Source organism: Chanodichthys erythropterus, chromosome 10 (assembly GCF_024489055.1).
Source record: "Chanodichthys erythropterus isolate Z2021 chromosome 10, ASM2448905v1, whole genome shotgun sequence".
Classification (NCBI taxonomy): domain Eukaryota; kingdom Metazoa; phylum Chordata; class Actinopteri; order Cypriniformes; family Xenocyprididae; genus Chanodichthys; species Chanodichthys erythropterus.
This window is the reverse complement of record NC_090230.1, coordinates 34,788,966-34,806,961: the sequence shown is the minus strand read 5'-3', so window position 1 is coordinate 34,806,961 and position 17,996 is coordinate 34,788,966. Positions and strand designations below refer to the sequence as shown.

At 36.0% G+C, this 17,996-nt stretch overlaps 1 protein-coding gene across 2 annotated transcripts in view; it reads left to right on the top strand.

Moving 5' to 3' along the window:
* Positions 1-17,996, top strand: part of grk3 (G protein-coupled receptor kinase 3) — a 61,720-nt gene that overhangs the window by 34,074 nt on the left and 9,650 nt on the right. For both annotated transcript variants that reach the window (XR_010896173.1, XM_067397515.1), the window contains exons 11-18: positions 2,680-2,810; positions 4,019-4,113; positions 5,116-5,223; positions 6,302-6,368; positions 11,859-11,959; positions 12,512-12,578; positions 14,624-14,719; positions 15,065-15,227. Coding sequence is in view for 1 of the 2 variants with exons in the window: in XM_067397515.1 (XP_067253616.1) it covers positions 2,680-2,810; positions 4,019-4,113; positions 5,116-5,223; positions 6,302-6,368; positions 11,859-11,959; positions 12,512-12,578; positions 14,624-14,719; positions 15,065-15,227 (828 nt within the window). In the remaining variant the exon portion in view is untranslated. The remainder of the gene's footprint in view (positions 1-2,679; positions 2,811-4,018; positions 4,114-5,115; positions 5,224-6,301; positions 6,369-11,858; positions 11,960-12,511; positions 12,579-14,623; positions 14,720-15,064; positions 15,228-17,996) is intronic.

The following is a 17,996-nucleotide window of genomic DNA, read 5'->3' as shown; positions in this document are numbered from 1 at the left end:
TACGTTATTTTATTTAGTTGTCTGTTCAGAATTGTGGGAGAATTGCAATCTCTATTTGAAACAAACAAAAAAAAATTATCCTGAATCATGCAGCTCTAATGTACGTCCTTAGGTAAAATGTTCAGTGACTAAGGTTAGCAGCGATTATATTTAATTGTACAGTGAAATAATAATATAACATGCAGTACAGACTTTATCTTAATTTCATAATGTCCTTGGATATATCAATATTGTTGACGACAAACTGACAATAGAATGTGCAAGTCTGGTGTGCGATACCTCTAGATGCGATGCAACGCTTCTGGTCCAGTCTGCGACCGCTTTAAGACACCAAATAAACAAAGCAAAAGTGCAGTACTTTGGACTATTTTGTTAATAGTGATTTGATTTGATGTTTTGTTTTAGATTCATGAGCATATTTTTGTGCTGTAAATTTGAGTTTTTTTGTTTTTTTGGGGGGGAAATTTGAGAATCTCACCAATCCAAGCCAACACCACACCAGTGTGAGATTGTAGAAGGCCATTTAGGGCTCTCATTTTGACCTTCCTCAATATCTCAATGTCAGCCTGAACATGGGGCGGAGCTTCCTCTTCAGACACACTCACACTTCCTGTATCTGCGCTGCAGCATGGGCCACTTCTCTGAACGTCTTTCTTGATTTGCGAAACAATCACTTCACTCACTTCAGAAAAAATGGAATTAACTCTGCAAAAAACATTTAGACACTCTGTAATCATGTTGATACATATCAGAATGATAAACATTTTCCCAGAATTCTCAGAAATAGACAGTATTTAAAGGTGGTAAAGAGGATCTTTTCGTCGACTGAGAAACCAAAGACTGTTACTGAGTTTTTGAAATGAGCGCATGTGTAAGAACAACCCCCATCCTTCACAGCTCATTTCGAGGGAACGCCTCCCAAAACTCCTGCACGGGTATTGGAACATGAGTGTTTACCACCGGCATTCGCTGTGTCGTGTTAGTGGATTCATTATGTCGGACTCACCGCAGGTAACTCATAATCTGCAGTTGTTACTCCTATCTCCTGACAAAAACATTGCATGCGGCACCTGTGGAGTGTGGGAAGTTACTGGAGCGCGCAGCCGCGCATGTCTCGTACAAGGAACATCATGGCAGTGATTGACAAGCCAGAGGGCCAATCCGCGCACGTCTTTCACAAGGAACGTAATGGCAGTGATTGACAAGCTAGAGGGCCAATCGTTTACGCGCTGATCGCGTAAACGATTGGCTGATATTTTTAAGGCCCTACTTCAAGCACAGATGATTTATATTAATATTATTCCTTTCAGTGCACCTAATAAATAGTCTTTTATCAGTTAGTAAAGACAGTTTCAAGTAATATTGCAAAAATGTATAAAACAAAACATCCTCTTTAGCAGGATGTTTTGAACAGCCTCTTTAAGTGGCTGTTCATGTGACATCTCTTTAGTCAAATTACATTAATTAATTAAAAACTCATACTGGCTAGACTGGAAGATCCTTAACCGACCTACAACTTGAAACAATTAGAGAGGATTGGTGTTTTTTGCAATTAAAGGTGGACTCAGTAGAATTTCAAAAACACTGTTTGGAAGTTAGTCGGGCTGACAAAATCAACAAACAAACCAATCGACATTAGGGAGCATATGACGGTCAAGGAGAGAGAATGAGAGCAAGAGGGAGATTTGAAAATAAGAGTTAAAAAAAACTGCAGAACGAGAGATGGGACACAATACAAAAGAGCTCAGAAGAATATCACTGGAAGGAAGGTTTATGACTGGGCAAGCGCTTTAGGACAGCGTTTATATTACAAAAGCTTTCCAGCGTTGGAGAGAGCTAAGTGGGAAGGCCTGAAAACAGATGCAGAGGCTGCTTTGAGCCGGCTCATGTGAGTAACACTGGGTTTGATTGTCTGGAGCTGCTGTGCTGTTGGCGACTAACTACGAGCACTTTGTATTTACTCTTGTGTACTGTAAGTTCATTTTTTTTTGTGCTTCCTTGTCGTTCGTTCATCAACCGCGCTTTATTTTTCATGAAGCATTTTGTTGCGCGTCAGCTGTGATAAACAGCCATCCACTCGTTTGCTTGTGTAACAGTGGCCAGATAGTGAGAGTTTTGCAGTTAAACCACTGCATACTGACGACCGCTAGAGAATGCGGTGTTTTGCGTCACTGTAAGTGCACTCGCCTCGCCTGCAAGCAGCGGACGGGCCTGGGTTCGGAGCGGGGTGGTTAAGATTGGAGTGTGAGTGTCTTTTCGAGGTTATGTGAGTAACCAGAGACGTTTTGGAGGCAGAGCAATGAAGAGAGGGGTGGGTTTGTTTAGGTCGATTTCAAATATCAACAATGTCCAACAGCGTTTTTCAAAATCTACTGATCCCACCTTTAAATATAAATGCCATTGTTTTTAAAATATGAGATTAGAACAGGAGTTTATTCAGTATTTGTTTTTTGGGGGAGGGTTTTTTGCTTTGTTTTGCCTTTTGTTTTATTATTTTAACTTTTATCGTGCTTTATTATATTATTCTTTATTTTTGTTACTTAATTTAATTTAGTTTTTTTTTTTTTTTTTATCTGCCTACAAACTTATTGTGATGATATTCTGTTAATCTTCTATTGATTTATCTTATATATATTTATAACACAGTTTTAATAGTTTGATTGTACATGTGTCTTTCAGGCGGAGACCTTCACTATCACCTATCTCAGCACGGGGTCTTCAGTGAGAAGGATATGCGTTTTTATGCAGCTGAGATCATACTAGGCCTCGAACACATGCACAATCGTTTTGTTGTCTACAGAGACCTCAAGGTGAGTTCTTCGCCATACCAGTTGTTCTTTTTCGCACTGAGAGAATTGTTTTTACTGTCTTCTGTCACTGGAAAACCTGTGCTTGTGATTCCCTGTTCCCGCTGAAAAGGGAAAATAAAAATTTGTTCCATTGGAGTTTGTGTATTTTGTAATGTAAGCTTGTATCTGTTTTGCGTCGTCGTCTGAGGTTATTTTTTATTAAGTTTGGCTGAGCTGTCTGTCTTGGCAGCACTGTTTATTGTCTTTAAATGGAAAAGTACGTCATATGACGGTGCGAGTCGAGGTTAACCTACAGTCCCAAACGTAGAGTTTAGACTGCCATTGCGATGACCGCTAATATCATGTAATTTGTCGACCCTCCGTGTGGAAGCAGCAGGAGTATAGTTATGCAATCGTTGTGAATTATGCAATTTTAAGTGAGATGTTTGGGCTTCATGCTGCCAGATTGCTGAGGATATGCAGGATCTTCCCTGGCAAGCTCCTGAAACGGGAGACTGCACATGCGAGCGGGGTGCGTTCTTTGAGCTAGCGATCCTGTTGTTTTTCCACAGTATTACTGCTGATTTGCGTAGAAGAAAAACTCAGTGTGAAATAGATCACGTTTGCTTGCTTATACCATTGAGCAACATTCCTGAGAACTATAAAGCTTGGGAAGATTTCCAGTGCGATATGTCTCTTACAGGGACATTTCTTGTTTACTCGCCCTCATATCATTCCAAACCTGTACGCTGATAGTTTTATGTGGAAGATCATTTTTTTTAATAAACATCATGCAGATCTTTTTATATACCAGTAGTTTAATGCTAATATATGGCTCATAGGAAATCTCATATAATTCCTATTGAAGCTTAAAGGGTTAGTTCACCCAAAAATGAAAATTGTCATTTATTTCTCACCCCTATGTCGTTCCACACCTGTAAGACCTTTGGTCATCTTCAGAACACAAATTTTTGGATAAAATCTGATGACTTAGTAAGGCCTGCATCACCAGCAATAACACTCCCTTTTTCAATTCCCAGAAAGTCATTGTTTTTAGCTGGAAACTTTTGGCTTTGCACTTACACTATTGCTCTATTTTTTTTTTATTTTTTCAGTAAATGTTTTCCATTGAATCACAGTGATGCTGTTTTTGTGGCTGTTGCTTTATCAGAGATTTTTTTTTTTTTGGACTGTGTCCATATCTTAACATCACTTGCTGTTCCCCACAGCCTGCGAATATCCTCTTAGATGAACATGGACATGTTCGCATCTCTGACCTGGGCCTGGCCTGCGATTTCTCCAAAAAGAAACCTCACGCTAGCGTGTAAGTTCCTCTTCACAAGGCTTCAAAACCTCATCTTTTATTAGTGTAAAATAAAAATGTCTCTTGTTTGGGGAAAGTGTGGTTGCTTCTGTTCTCTGACAATGTTTCTCTGCATTGACACAAGCTCTTTGTTGTCTCATACTCATGCTTGAGCGTATTGGAGCTTTGTTTTCTGTTTGAATATATATTTTAAAATGTAATTTATTCTTGTTATGCAAAGCTGAATTTTCAGTATCATTACTCCAGTCTTCAGTGTCACATGACACTTCTGAAATCATTCTAATATGCTGATTTGGTTTTTAAGAAACTATTATTATTATCTTTGTTGAAAACAGTTGTATTGCTTAATATTTTTGTGAAACCATGATAATTTTTCTTTGAATAGAAAGTTCAAAAGAACAGCATTTATTTGAAATAGGAATCTTGTGAAAAAATATATATATATATTTTTTTTTTCGGTCACATTTGATCAATTTAAAATGTCATTGCTGAACAAAAGTAATTTATTTAAAAAGAAATCTTACTGACCCCAAACTTTGTGCAATAAGCAGACAGACTCTGATGTTTACAAAGCAAAGCTGAAACAATGTTGTAAAAATTAAATTGTTGTGGATGTTTAAAAATTTGACACATTTACCCCTAACCTTTACATGTCAGCTCCAATTTAATAAATTTAAAAAAAAGCATTATTTTAAAGAGTTATTTATCAAATGGTCTCATTTCAGAACAGACGGTACAATCTTTAAGGCACAGTAGCTAAAACATCCTGGTACATTCAAAGGTTCAAAGAGAGGATGGAAAACAAAATGTAAATGCATAACAAAATTAGTTTTTGGGAGAGTGGACTTCAAATAAAATGACCTTTTTATGTGTAATGTAACAGTTCTTTTGACTGTTTGTTATGTATGAGAATGAGCCTTGTTGTGTTTACAGTCAGTGTGTGTTCAGCCTGGGGGGTGTGTACACTTTGAATTTAATGTGCATTAATTGCTGTGTTTGCAGAGGTACCCATGGCTACATGGCACCTGAGGTTCTGCAGAAAGGAACAGCATACGACAGCAGCGCCGACTGGTTCTCTCTGGGCTGCATGCTGTTCAAACTCTTGCGAGGGTAAGACCACCCTCTTCAGCGGCCCGCTCATGAATTCTTTATCTGTCTCTCTCTCGCTCTCTTTTAGTCTCTGTCTGTGTTTCTCACCTGTTTGATGTAGAGTGTAAAGTTTAAATGTCAGGGGTTTGGAGGCAGTAGGTCAGGAGCAGACACCATAGAGAAAAAAGGCAGAGAGAGAGGGGGTGGAGACCACTGAAGCTGTTGCTAGGTAAGGTGGGGGGGGGTGAAAGGAAGATGTAATGGGGGCGGAGTCTGGCCCATGCATGTCTTTCCATTGAGGTGTATGTCTCTCGCACTCTTCAAAGCAGAATAAAAGCAGTTCAGAACAGGCATGGAAAGTTCTATCCATTGAAATACACATCTATACATTTACATTCCACATAAATATAAATTATTATTTAAAATAATTATTTTAAAATGTACATATACGCAGTGTTTTATATATATATATATATATATATATATATATATATATATATATATATATATATATATATATATATATATATATATATATATATATTATATATAAAACACTGTGTATATGTACATTTTAAAATAATTATAATTTTATAACAATAATTTATAGCATTTTAAATCATACTTATCTAATGTTCATTAAGTGTATATATATATATATATATATATATATATATATATATATATATATATATATATATATATATATATATATATATATATATATATATATATATATATATATAATATAGTGTGTTTATTTTGAAATGATTATTTGTAATTTTATATAATCCATATCATTTTATTTTTTACTTTTTGAGGTTTTACTAATTACGTTCAATAACAACGCTAACAGTAAGCCCATCTGACGGATGCCGATCCATCTCAATTTTTGCTTTACACCTAGGCAGTGAATGAGACGATATGCTTGTGTCTCACGGTCAATAACTGAGAGTGAAACGTTTTTGAACTCTCATGGAAACCCCCCTCCTGCCTACCTGCCACTGCTAAATCACCACATGTGTCTTCTGTTTGACGTGGCGAGGCTGTGCACTTTGTGTGCGGTTACATGAACTCTCTGTTTCTTCTGTTCTCACAGGCACAGTCCATTCAGGCAGCACAAGACCAAAGACAAACATGAGATTGACCGCATGACCCTTACCATGGTAAGCGACTACAATCAGCTTTATTTTTGTCATTTTCTTTTGTTTGTCTTTATGTACCATCACACATAATGACATATACATTAGAGTGATCTAATTTAATGTTCTACATTATGCATGATGAAATGGTCTGAATCCCCAAAAAGTGGTTACCTAGAACAGGGTGGCTGCAGGTCCTTAAAAAGTCTTAAAATGTCTTCAATAAAGTTTTCCTAATAAAAGGCCTTAAAAAGTATTAGTGTCTTAAATTAAGATTTGATGGGACTTAAAAAATGTTGTCACATTACTGCAAACATTTCTCTAGTCTGTCATTGGACAGACTGAAGAAGATTCCCCCCCTCGCGGTAGTTACTGCGTCATCAGAGAGAATTGAGGTACAGACTGAACGGAATGTCGAAACATCCATGGCCAGATAATACACAAACTACTTTTCTCGGGTAGATCAAACAAACCAGTGTCTCACTAGTGAAGTTTTGATGGATGAGGATTGCAATCAAGGAAAAGACGATTGTGGTGACTTACAGGAAATGTACAGTAGGCACGCGTGAGTCCGTTATATTGATGTATGATATGAAGTGAAGTGACATGTGGCCAAGTATAGTGAACCATACTCGGAATTTGTGCTCTGCATTTAACCCATCCAAGTGCACACACACAGCAGTGAACTCACACACCATGAACACACACCCGGAGCAGTGGGCAGCCAATGCTGCGGCGCCCGGGGAGCAGTTAGGGGTACGGTGCCTTGCTCAAGGGTCTCACCTCAGTCGTGGTATTGAGGATGGAGAGAGCGCTGGATATTCACTCCCCTCACCGACAATCCCTGCCGGACCTGAGACTCGAACCCATGACCTTTGGGTTACAAGTCTCTATCCATTAGGCCACAACTAATGGATAGAATGTGCCTGAATGCACATTGTATTTATCCACATTTACACATTTCACTACGTTCACGTTGTTTCCACACACATTCAGGATAGTGTTTGGATTTGTCATGTGTATGTTTAGTAATTCTGAATGAATCCGGTTGGTATATGCAGTCAGGCGATTGGTTTAGGTTTTGTTTTGCATCTCCATGTGGTCCTGTTCGGTATCGCAAATTGACTTGTCTTAAATGTAAACAAGCTCTTTGCTAATTGCATTGTACACACTATACACTGAATTCTGATAGTCTTAAATTTAACTTGTTTATATCTGTAGACACCCTGAAGAACATTTTTATCAACCATCCAGATCTTAGTTATAGCTTTAAAGACTTCTAGTGAAGTGTTACCCATAAATGCTGTTCAAACTTCGTTCAAACTGGAAAGTGTCTTTTTGAGAGCTTCTTAATGCTGAATGAGGATATTGCCGTGAAACGTGAGATGGATAAACGAGCCTTCCATGGAAGTGAAGAGGGAGCATTTCATTATTGGCGCACCTGTGCCTTTACACCCACTGTTTAGCAAGGGAACGCTAATGGAGAGGAATTTGCATCCACGCTTTGCATTTACTGTCCTCCTCTCACCATCGCAGTAATTTAGTCCTCACCGAGCTGCCACGCTCTTGACTGTTGTACAGTCACTAGAAAGGAAGTCACTTGTTTTTAATGCTGATTTGGGACTTTTTGTGGTTTCCCTTATAACTAAGACACAAGTGAGCTGTCTGCTTAGGCGTCAATTCTCCCAAGGCAAAAATATGCTACCTTCTGAGATACCTGGCTTCGATTAAAATGCATGCATCTTTCACAGATAGGATAGTCCCAGAATACATTAAGACAATTTAGCAAATCAATTCTCAAGATAGTTACAACTCATTATAAAATGCACAGTATTTGTATGTGCCATGTATTGTTGTGCTTATTAAAGTATTAGCTTGCTTAGAAACATGCTAATGTCTGACTCTATTTCGCTGCTTATGAAGTTCGATTCAAAGGAGTCATTATAACTTAAAACAAAGTGCGTCCCAATTCACATGCTTGTGCACTATTCTATGATGTTTTGTAGTATAAATAGTGTGATTAATGCGTTCACACTGAAAATTCCAAATAGAGAATGTGCACTTTAAATACCTGGATGATGCACCTAATTAACCGAAAAAAACAAAGTATTTATGCACTCAACTGTTGCAGCATTAATTTCATAGTGGAGGGGAGGGGTGAGCGATATGACCAAATTTTTATTTCATGAAATGGGAGATTTTATTTCATGATAACGATATATATCACAATATAGTTATATTGTGTTATTTTATCTCTTTTTTTTGTTAAAAATAAGAAGAATGTAACACATTACAAACAATACAAATACAATATAACTAAATAATTTTTTTCATGTACAACAGGCTTATTTAACATGTAGTTAAAATTAGTACAGAAATTTAATACAATTTAAATAAATATACATTTATTCTTATTAAAGCTAAAAAAAAAGTTTAGTCAAGAGCAGTAAGTTATTTTTTCCTTCGTTTGATTCACATTACTGACACAGAGCAGCAGGTAAATTAGGCTGCTGTCACTTTAAGAGCAAACGGATCCATTATACTGATTCACGTCCAGTTTACGCCCAACTGTTTACTTTCACTTGAGACCTAACTGGCTATATTTGCATGAATACTCCACACGATGGATATTTTGACATAATTGTGTGTGTATTCTACCATTCAAGGGCAATAAGTTGTGAAAGATGCAGCTTAAGCTGTGTGTCAGTCATCACGTGCACTGCACTGAATTCTTTTTCACTGCTTATTGTGCTTACTAAAACTTTTTAACATCGAGCATGTCCCAAATTCACAACTGCCTTCTGAGATAGGCAACTTTCTGTGTGCGCCTTTTGGCAGTGTGCTAGACAGCACATCAAGCACGTCCAGCTCTTTATATTCTCATTTATGAATTTAATCACGGAAGTGACAATAGTGCTGTATTTTTACATACCACAATATAGCAAAATCTCTAACGATAGACAGGGGCTGGCAGACTCTAATGTTGAATGACAAAATAACCTTAAATTCACACACTACACGGTTGAATACATAGCGCACAAGTACATAGTGTGTAGTGCGTCATTTGGGACACAGCTGTAGTACTACAGCAGAAAGAGCTGTCCGGTGTCCAAGCAGGTGCTGTTCAGCAAAGACTTTAAACAGTTTTCCTCTGACAGGCATGATGATCATGTTTTGTTTGGAAACTGGAACACAAAGATTTTGAGCCAAGACTATCAGATGTTTGATTTTCTTTCCTTTTTATAATGTCCATATAATATAGTGGTTTTTTTTTTTTTTTTTTTTTTTTAATGAAATAAAAGACATTCCAGTTTGTTTTTGGATGCCAACCTCCCAGGGAAAATTATCTCCAGATTTCATTAGTCAAGGATTTTGAAGTTATCTTGTAAAATAAGTGGTTTTATACTCTCATCAGATTTAGTTAAGATTGGACTGGAAAACTTAATCATGACCCAGAGGTTCATTGGCCAACGTAGACTACTATTCAAAAGTTTGGAGGCCAGTGCAATATTATTATTATTATTATTATTATTATTTTATATATATATATATATATATATATTTATATATTTATTTATATATATATATAATTTTTTTTTTTTTTTTTTTTTTTTTTTTAGGGCTGACAATCGATTAAAAATTAAAATTTTTATTACATACTCTGATTAATTAATCTAAATTAATCTCATACATAATTTTTGCTGTGAAAGTATTAAATATTTCAATTCAGATTAATCAATGCAGGGTTGGTCTTCGGTGGTGACAGACATGGTCATCCACACAAACAGTAAAAAGTGCCCTACCCACGTGATCTGCGAGCCCGATACTGACAATAAAGTACCCGTCACACTCACTGTATTTCTTTCTTGACCTCTTTGCAAAAAAAAAAAAAAAGTGATTTTATAGCTTTGTAAGAGATGTTTTTTTGCTAAACCTGAAAAGTATTAAAAAGTAGAAATTAGAAGTTATATTAACTAATAATATAATTTTCTACCATATACAATTGAATGCACCTAGCTAACAACAACTTGCTTTGTTCTGGTTTCACCTAACTCCAGTCTAAATTAACTGATTTTATAGGTAGGCCTAATTTACTACACATTGTCATTTAAATAACCTGAAAATATTGTGGATTATTAAGGCTAATTTTACTAACCACTCTTGCTAAATGGGGTAAGCACACTTATGTTCTCATTTCAGAGTTGTTCGAGTAAATGATTCATTATAGACAGTGTGGACCGATCAGTTGTTGTCATGATTCATTAAAATGAATCTGTTCAAATGAGTCATTAGCTTGCGAATTGGACATTAGTGGACGTTGACGCTTTGTGTGCGAATCGCGACTGTTATTAGGATATCGCAAAAGATTTGTCAACACATAAAACACTTCACCACTGGATAGAATTTTCTTTTTGTTTACTGAAAGTGTGGTTTATGTCAGCTGCACGTGCAGGGTGCCTGTCATTCTCCGAATGCGCCTCGTGAAACATGGATTTGGTCTTACGAACTTTTAGCATTGTGTCAGTCGATTTAGATTATTATGTGTGAGGTAGAGAGAGTGCAAAGACGGTGCTTACTTTCTCGCGCACACGAGGGAGGGGCTCTGCTCGTTCTGTCCGTCAACGCAGCAATCGTCTCCCTCCTTCATTTTACAGTCGAATGGTGGCTAGAACGGCTCCACGTTCAAAGGTCAATACGGAATGGATTAATCTGCGTTTTTTTTTTTTTTAATGCGTTATTTTGACAGCCCTAATAGATATATATAAAGTGTTAATGCTCGCCAAGGCTGCATTTATTTGATCAGAAATACTCTAAAACAGTAATATTGTGAGATATTACAGTTTAAAATAACTCTCTTCTATTTTATACATTTAAAAATATTATTCAGCATCACTACGCCAGCCTTCAGCGTCACATGATCAGAAACATTCTATTATGCTGATTTCCTGCTCAAGAAACATTTCTTATAAATGTTAATATTTGTGAATACATTTTTTCAGGGTTCTTTAAGTATAAAAGGTAGTTTATTTAACAACAACATAAAAATATGCTAAAACCACTCAAATAACATATAACGCAATACCCTGCTATCTAGTTCAGTGTTACTGTGATGGTACCTGACAGCTTGAATTGCATTTGTCTGCATTTACTGTGACTTTGGTAAATGTTGACCTTGATTTGAATGTGCAGTTGACGCACTGCCTGTTACGTAAACGAATTGTGTTTTGGCTGTCCTCGCATTCATTTGTATGATTATGAGGATATTTAAATACGGTTAAGCACTCTGTACTGTTAATGCTCTGTTGATCTAGATGGCAACTAGAAAGTTTGCTGTTCCTGCATATTTGCATTTTACTAATGATTGTTCTGTGTAACTGATGAGGAAAGCTAATGAAACAAAAGCAAACACTCACTCACTTGACTCGTCAAACACCAGGCAACACTGCATAAAGTCATGTTTAATGTGACATCAATCAAACTCATGAGCCACTTCCTGTTTCTCTGTTTCTTCAGAATGTGGAGTTGCCTGACTCCTTCTCACCTGAGCTCAAGTCCCTCTTGGAAGGACTCTTACAGCGAGATGTCGCCAAAAGATTGGGGTGTCTGGGACGGGGGTAAGTCAAATGCTTCATCTTCAAGATTAGATGTCTGAAATACTGCTCTGCCATTTTTTATGTTTCTTTAGTTTTTTTGTATTTTGTTTGTAGTGAACTGCACAAATAATAATAATAAACATTGTTTGATGCATCTTGTCTGGATGGAGCGGCTGTCTGAAAGCGTTTAGATTAGGCAGAAGAGCATGCTGGGAATTATTTGCAGCTCGTTCTGAATTGCTGACACCTGCTGGTCACCTACTGTATTGTAGCAAGTGGTGATGGTTGATAAAGTACATCCTACTTTACCTGTAAAGCAAAATATACTCTAGCAAAGCCTGTTTTTTTTTTATTTTCACAAAATTGTTTGTATAGTTGCAAAATGTAAATTATATTATCGCACTGATCTAATCTACTAAATACAACTATAAGGCATGAAAATATTAAGATATTACAAACATAAACATCACGATTTTCTGTAAAGCTGCTTTGAAGCAGTGTCTATTATGAAAAGGGCTATTCAAATAAATTTGACTTTCCTTGTCTGAATGTGATCTCTTTCACTCTCTGTAGGGCGTCAGAGGTAAAGGAGCATGTGTTCTTCAAGGGAATCGATTGGCAGCAGGTCTATCTCCAGAAGGTGAGACCTTTGACCTTCTGATTTCGGTATCAGCCCATGGAAGTCTTGTTGAATTGCTCATAACGTATAATGTGTTAGAATAGGTAGCATTGCATTAAACAGAGCATTTTACAGAAACAAAAGTAGCATTTCATCAAAATCATTTAGTTAAAGCAAGCTACAAAAACAAAAATAGCATTACAAACAAAGGCAGTTCAGACCGATCCCGGACGAGCCCCCAATTTATGTTACAACCCTGATTAAGGACCAACATAAAAAGCCATTCAAAAAAGTTATAAACAAATCGCAATGGCCAGAGCAAGAACAGTTTGCAATGTTTAACTGATCTAATTTAGAGTCCGGATGGTTGATTAGTCATCCAACAATCGATTAGCAAAGCTAAGATTTTTTTCTTTTTAGTGGTGCTGTTTTAAAAGGAATGAATTTAGACAAATGTCATCATAGAAAGTGTGTATTAGAGTGCTGACAGTGGCTGTTAGCATGCTAAAATCTTCTCCAGGAAGTTGTGACTCCAATTTCATCCCCTTTACAGCACCATCAATGCACAAAGTGAAGCCTTCAACAATACATTTTCATAAGACAATTACTGTCAGACCTCAAATCACTTCCTGTGAGCAGTGTTCCCATTAGTGTGCACAATCTGTAGATCTCTGTTTGATGATGATATTTTTTTAAATAAAAAGTTACAGTTTCTGAGCCAATATAGAGGGTATGCATGTGACATCACCGCCGGCCATTGTGACTGCGGTTACACCCACTGAGTGGCAAAAAGACTGAGTGGCAGCATTGGTTTTCAGTGTGAATGCTGCGAAAAACACACAAAACACATCCAAAACAGGAACGAGCTTTGTGATTGACTGTACAAATATTGTGATCGACAAAATAGATTTGACAAGAAATCGGAGGTATAACATTAATATGAGTGATCACTCAGATTTAGACCTATTGTATTTATATAAAGCATTCACAGGCAAATTTGATTTATGTATTTCCCTGGCATCGAAATCAGGCACAATTAGATGTCAGGAAACACGATTCCTGGCTGAATGTCAATATCCATGGATTAGGTTTCTTTAACAAGTTGTAAGGAACACTATCAAGCCCAACTTTTAGTGTAATCGTTTATTTTACTCACGTTTTCGCGGTTTCCCCTATTAAATCCAGTCATGCAGCAGGCCCTTTTGTCACTCAGTCCAGCTGAGGGAGCGTGTTTCGACAAGAATGTGACGTCAATGCATATCCTCTATAGTGCAACAGTTGGGTTCCAGAAGTAAAATCTCCATTTGTTTTCTCCATGGGTAAATTCATTTTCAATTACAACTTATAAACCTTTACGAGTTTGTTAATTGATGGTATATACTTTTATTGTAGCCATCCATTTGCATTATTTTTAACTGAATTGGTGTTGGAAAAACTACATTACCCATGATCCTGTACAGAAAATTCCACCAATCGGTGAGCAAATCGTCCCAAAAGAGCTTGCCGGGAATGCCCACTCCCATGAAGCACCACAAATGACGTAACTGCTTTTCTATCAAAATACTTAAATTTGCAAATATATTGTTTCTATAGATATCAACAAACTTAATTGAATTGTTTTATATTTTACCATCATTTTTAATGGACCGTCATTCACAGTGCTTCATGAGATAGTAGTTCTCTGAAGCCATTAAATACACAGTCTTGTACCTTTTTTCTTTTTTCCCAATCCTCAAATACTTTTTGCTTTAAATAAAAGTTTATGTTGTGATTCAACTAGTTGCTGTTTGACTTGCCTTATAACTTATAATGCTTTAACAAAGACTTTTATAAAATCCCATTGGAGAAAATTAATGGAAAAAATACTTCTGGAACCAATGGTACTAAAAAGTGGGTGGGCACTGATGCACTTTTATTTAATTCCTTTTTTTTTTTCTTTTTTCTTTTTTTTCACTCTGCTGATTGGTTCTGCAAGGTGAACTGTTCGGTTGTTTTGAACATTCCTGCCATGATAATTTTTCAGAGGGTTTGTATAATATTAATTCTCTGCATCTGTTTGGTTGCAGTACCCCCCACCCCTCATTCCCCCCAGAGGAGAGGTCAACGCTGCAGACGCCTTTGACATTGGCTCCTTCGACGAGGAAGACACCAAGGGAATTAAGGTAAAACCAGTCAAACTTTTCACTTATTCCACTTGGTGCTCAAGGCTGACGTCTTTGCTTCAGCTCAGTGACCATCAAAGTGGACTACTTTTTCTTCAAGTGGACCCAAGATTGTGTCCAGCAGAGAAAACTATATAAAATCTAAGATCACTTGAGCTTGTTTCATGCTTTGAAATCTGGAGGAATTTTCCGTTATGCTTTGAGCTTTGTAAATTACTCCCTTGTAGCCAGAATTTGACTTCCAGCATAAAGTCTGGTCCACATTGCAACTCATTCTTGCTAAGACTGCCCATTTAGACAGAAAGAGTCTGAATTGAATGTTATTGTGATCTTTGTGTCTCTTAGCTGCTTGACAGTGATCAGGAGCTCTATAAGAATTTTCCACTGGTGATCTCCGAGCGCTGGCAGCAGGAGGTGGCCGAGACGGTGTATGATGCTGTCAACAGTGACACAGATAAAAATGAAGCACGCAAGCGGGCCAAAAACAAGCAGCAGGGCCATGAAGAGGGTGAGACACTGCACATTAGGATTTGTTTTATTGTGACATAATATTCTGTGCATTATCCCCCAAAATTTCATTTCCTTATTGTATGGTGACTTTTTATTAAAATATTATTTTATAATACATTTATATTTCTGTAAAAAAAAAATTTGGTTTAAATTTTTAATGTTTTTAGTTAGCATTATCTAAGAATGAAAAGTACATCTACTGCATTTTTTAATCTTAGTTAACATAATTTCAACATTTACTAATACATTAAAATTAAAATCAAAAGTTGTATATGTTGTGAACTAACATGTTGTATTTTCATTATCTAACATTAACAAAGATTAATAATGTAGCAAATGTATTGCTCATTGTTAGTTCATGTTGGTTAATATATTAACTAATGTTAACAAATGAACATTGTGAAGTGTTACTAATTTATTTGATCAGAAATACAGTGAAAACAGTAATTTTGTGAAATATTACAATTTAAAATAACTGTTTTCTTTTGTAATATATTTCAAATTATAGTATTAATATTTTAAATGTAATTTATTCCTGTGATCAAAGCTGAATTTTCAGCATCATTACTCCAGTCTTCAGTGTCACATGATCCTTCAGAAATTGTTTTTCTGCTCAAGAAACATTTCTCATTATTATCAGTGTTGGAAACAGTTGTGTTGCTTAATATTTTTGTGGAAAAACCATAATTTTTTTCTTTCAGAATTCTTTGATGAATAGAAAGTTTAAAAAAACAGCATTGATTTGAAATAGAAATATTTTTATTGTCTTTACTGTCACTTTTAATTAATTTAGTCTTGAATATAAGTATTGATTTCTTTGAAAACAAAAAGTCTTGCTAAATAAATCAAATAAAAATGTACACTGACACTGTACATTTTGAATCTTGAAATACAGCCCTGATATTGTCAAGTAACCTTTATTTATATAGCACTTTATTCAATACAAACAGTTTCAAAGCAGCTTCACAATGATAACAGGAAAATGATTCAATGACGCAAACAAAGTTAATTTCTGCTGTACAGCAGCTCTAAAAGAAAACAGTGTCATTGTTCAGCTGAAGTGTTTTCAGTGTTGATTTTTCCGTTGTAAAGATCATCAATTATTAAATTAGTTCATTTCATATATAAAGCGGTTTTGCAGAAAACAGTGATGCCATCGTCCAGCTCAGTTCAGTTCTCATCCAGTAGTCAGTGCAGTCGAATCAATAATATTATTGAATATTAAGATTGTGAAGTACATCCTCTAAAAATCTAACATGTGCTATGTGTAGCAGAGCTTCTTGTGTGGTGCATTTGTCACCATTGTCAGTGAAATGTTTCTAACAGAGATTTTTTTGTGTGTGTGTGTGTGTGTGTGTGTGTGTGTGTGTGTGTGTGTGTGTGTGTGTGTGTGTGTGTGTGTGTGTGTGTGTGTGTGTGTGTGTGTGTGTGTGTGTGTGTGTGTGTGTGTGTGTGTGTGTGTGTGTGTGTGTGTGTGTGTGTGTGTAATCTTTTCATATACACTTTCATATATACACTACCGTTCAAAAGTTTGGGATTGGTAAGATTTTTAATATTTTTAAAATAAGTTTTGTCTGCTCTCCAAGATTGCATTTATTTAATTAAAAATACAGTAAAAACAGTAATATTGTGAAATATTATTACAATTTAAAATAACTGTTTTCTATTGGAATATAATATAAATTGTAATTTATTTCTGTGTTGGAAAAGCTGAATTTTCAGCATAATTTCTCCAGTCTTCAGTGTCACATGATCCTTCAGAAATCATTTTAATATGATGATTTGCTGCTCAATAAACATGTATTATTATTATCAATGTTAAAAACAGTTGTGTACTTTTTTTTTTTTTTCAGGATTCCTTGATGAATAGAAAGTTCAAAAGAACAGCATTTATCTGAAATACAAAGCTTTTGTAACATTATTTTCAGCAAGGATGCATTAAATCAATCAAAAGTGACAGTAAAGACATTTAAAATGTAACAAAAGATTATATTTCAAATAAAGTTCTTTTGAAATTTCTGTTCATCAGAGAATCCTGAAAAAAAAATATTGTACACAAATATTTTGTACATCTGTACACAATAAATATTTCTTGAGCAGCAAATCATCATATTAGAATGATTTCTGAAGGATCATGTGACACTGAAGACTGGAGTAATGATGCTGAAAATTCAGCTTTGCCAACACAAGAATAAATTACATTTTCAAATATTTCCAATTGTAATAATATTTCACAATATTACTGTTTTTACTGTATTTTTAATTAAATAAATGCAGCCTTGGTGAGCAGACGAAACTTCTTTTAAAGACATTAAAAATCTTACCGATCCCAAACTTTTGAGCGGTAGTGTAGGTTTGTGACTAGTGTTGTGTCATGGCAAAGTACACAGAACAGCTGGTTGCAAAATGCTGTTTGTAAACATCCTGTTTGCTCTTATTCAGCAAACTCTCATTTTCTAATCTCTGAGAACTGTTGTGGCTTTTCTAGGCGTCACATCGTCTGCAGCACTTGGTCATTTACCCAGGTTTTAAGGAGGTCCAAAATATTATGTTTTTTGGTGGAAACTCCAGTTTGCGTTAAATCATAAGCCGTATACGGAATTGACAAGCAGTAATTTCTCACAGTGGTGCCGAGAGAAGTAAATGGCCTCTGCTAAGGTAGTGCTACATTCTCCAGCATGAATTAAAGACCCGGGTGACGTCAGCTAATCATCTTTCACGGGTCCACTGTCAGTTCCACCAGCGACCTCGAGGACGGGCTTGAACC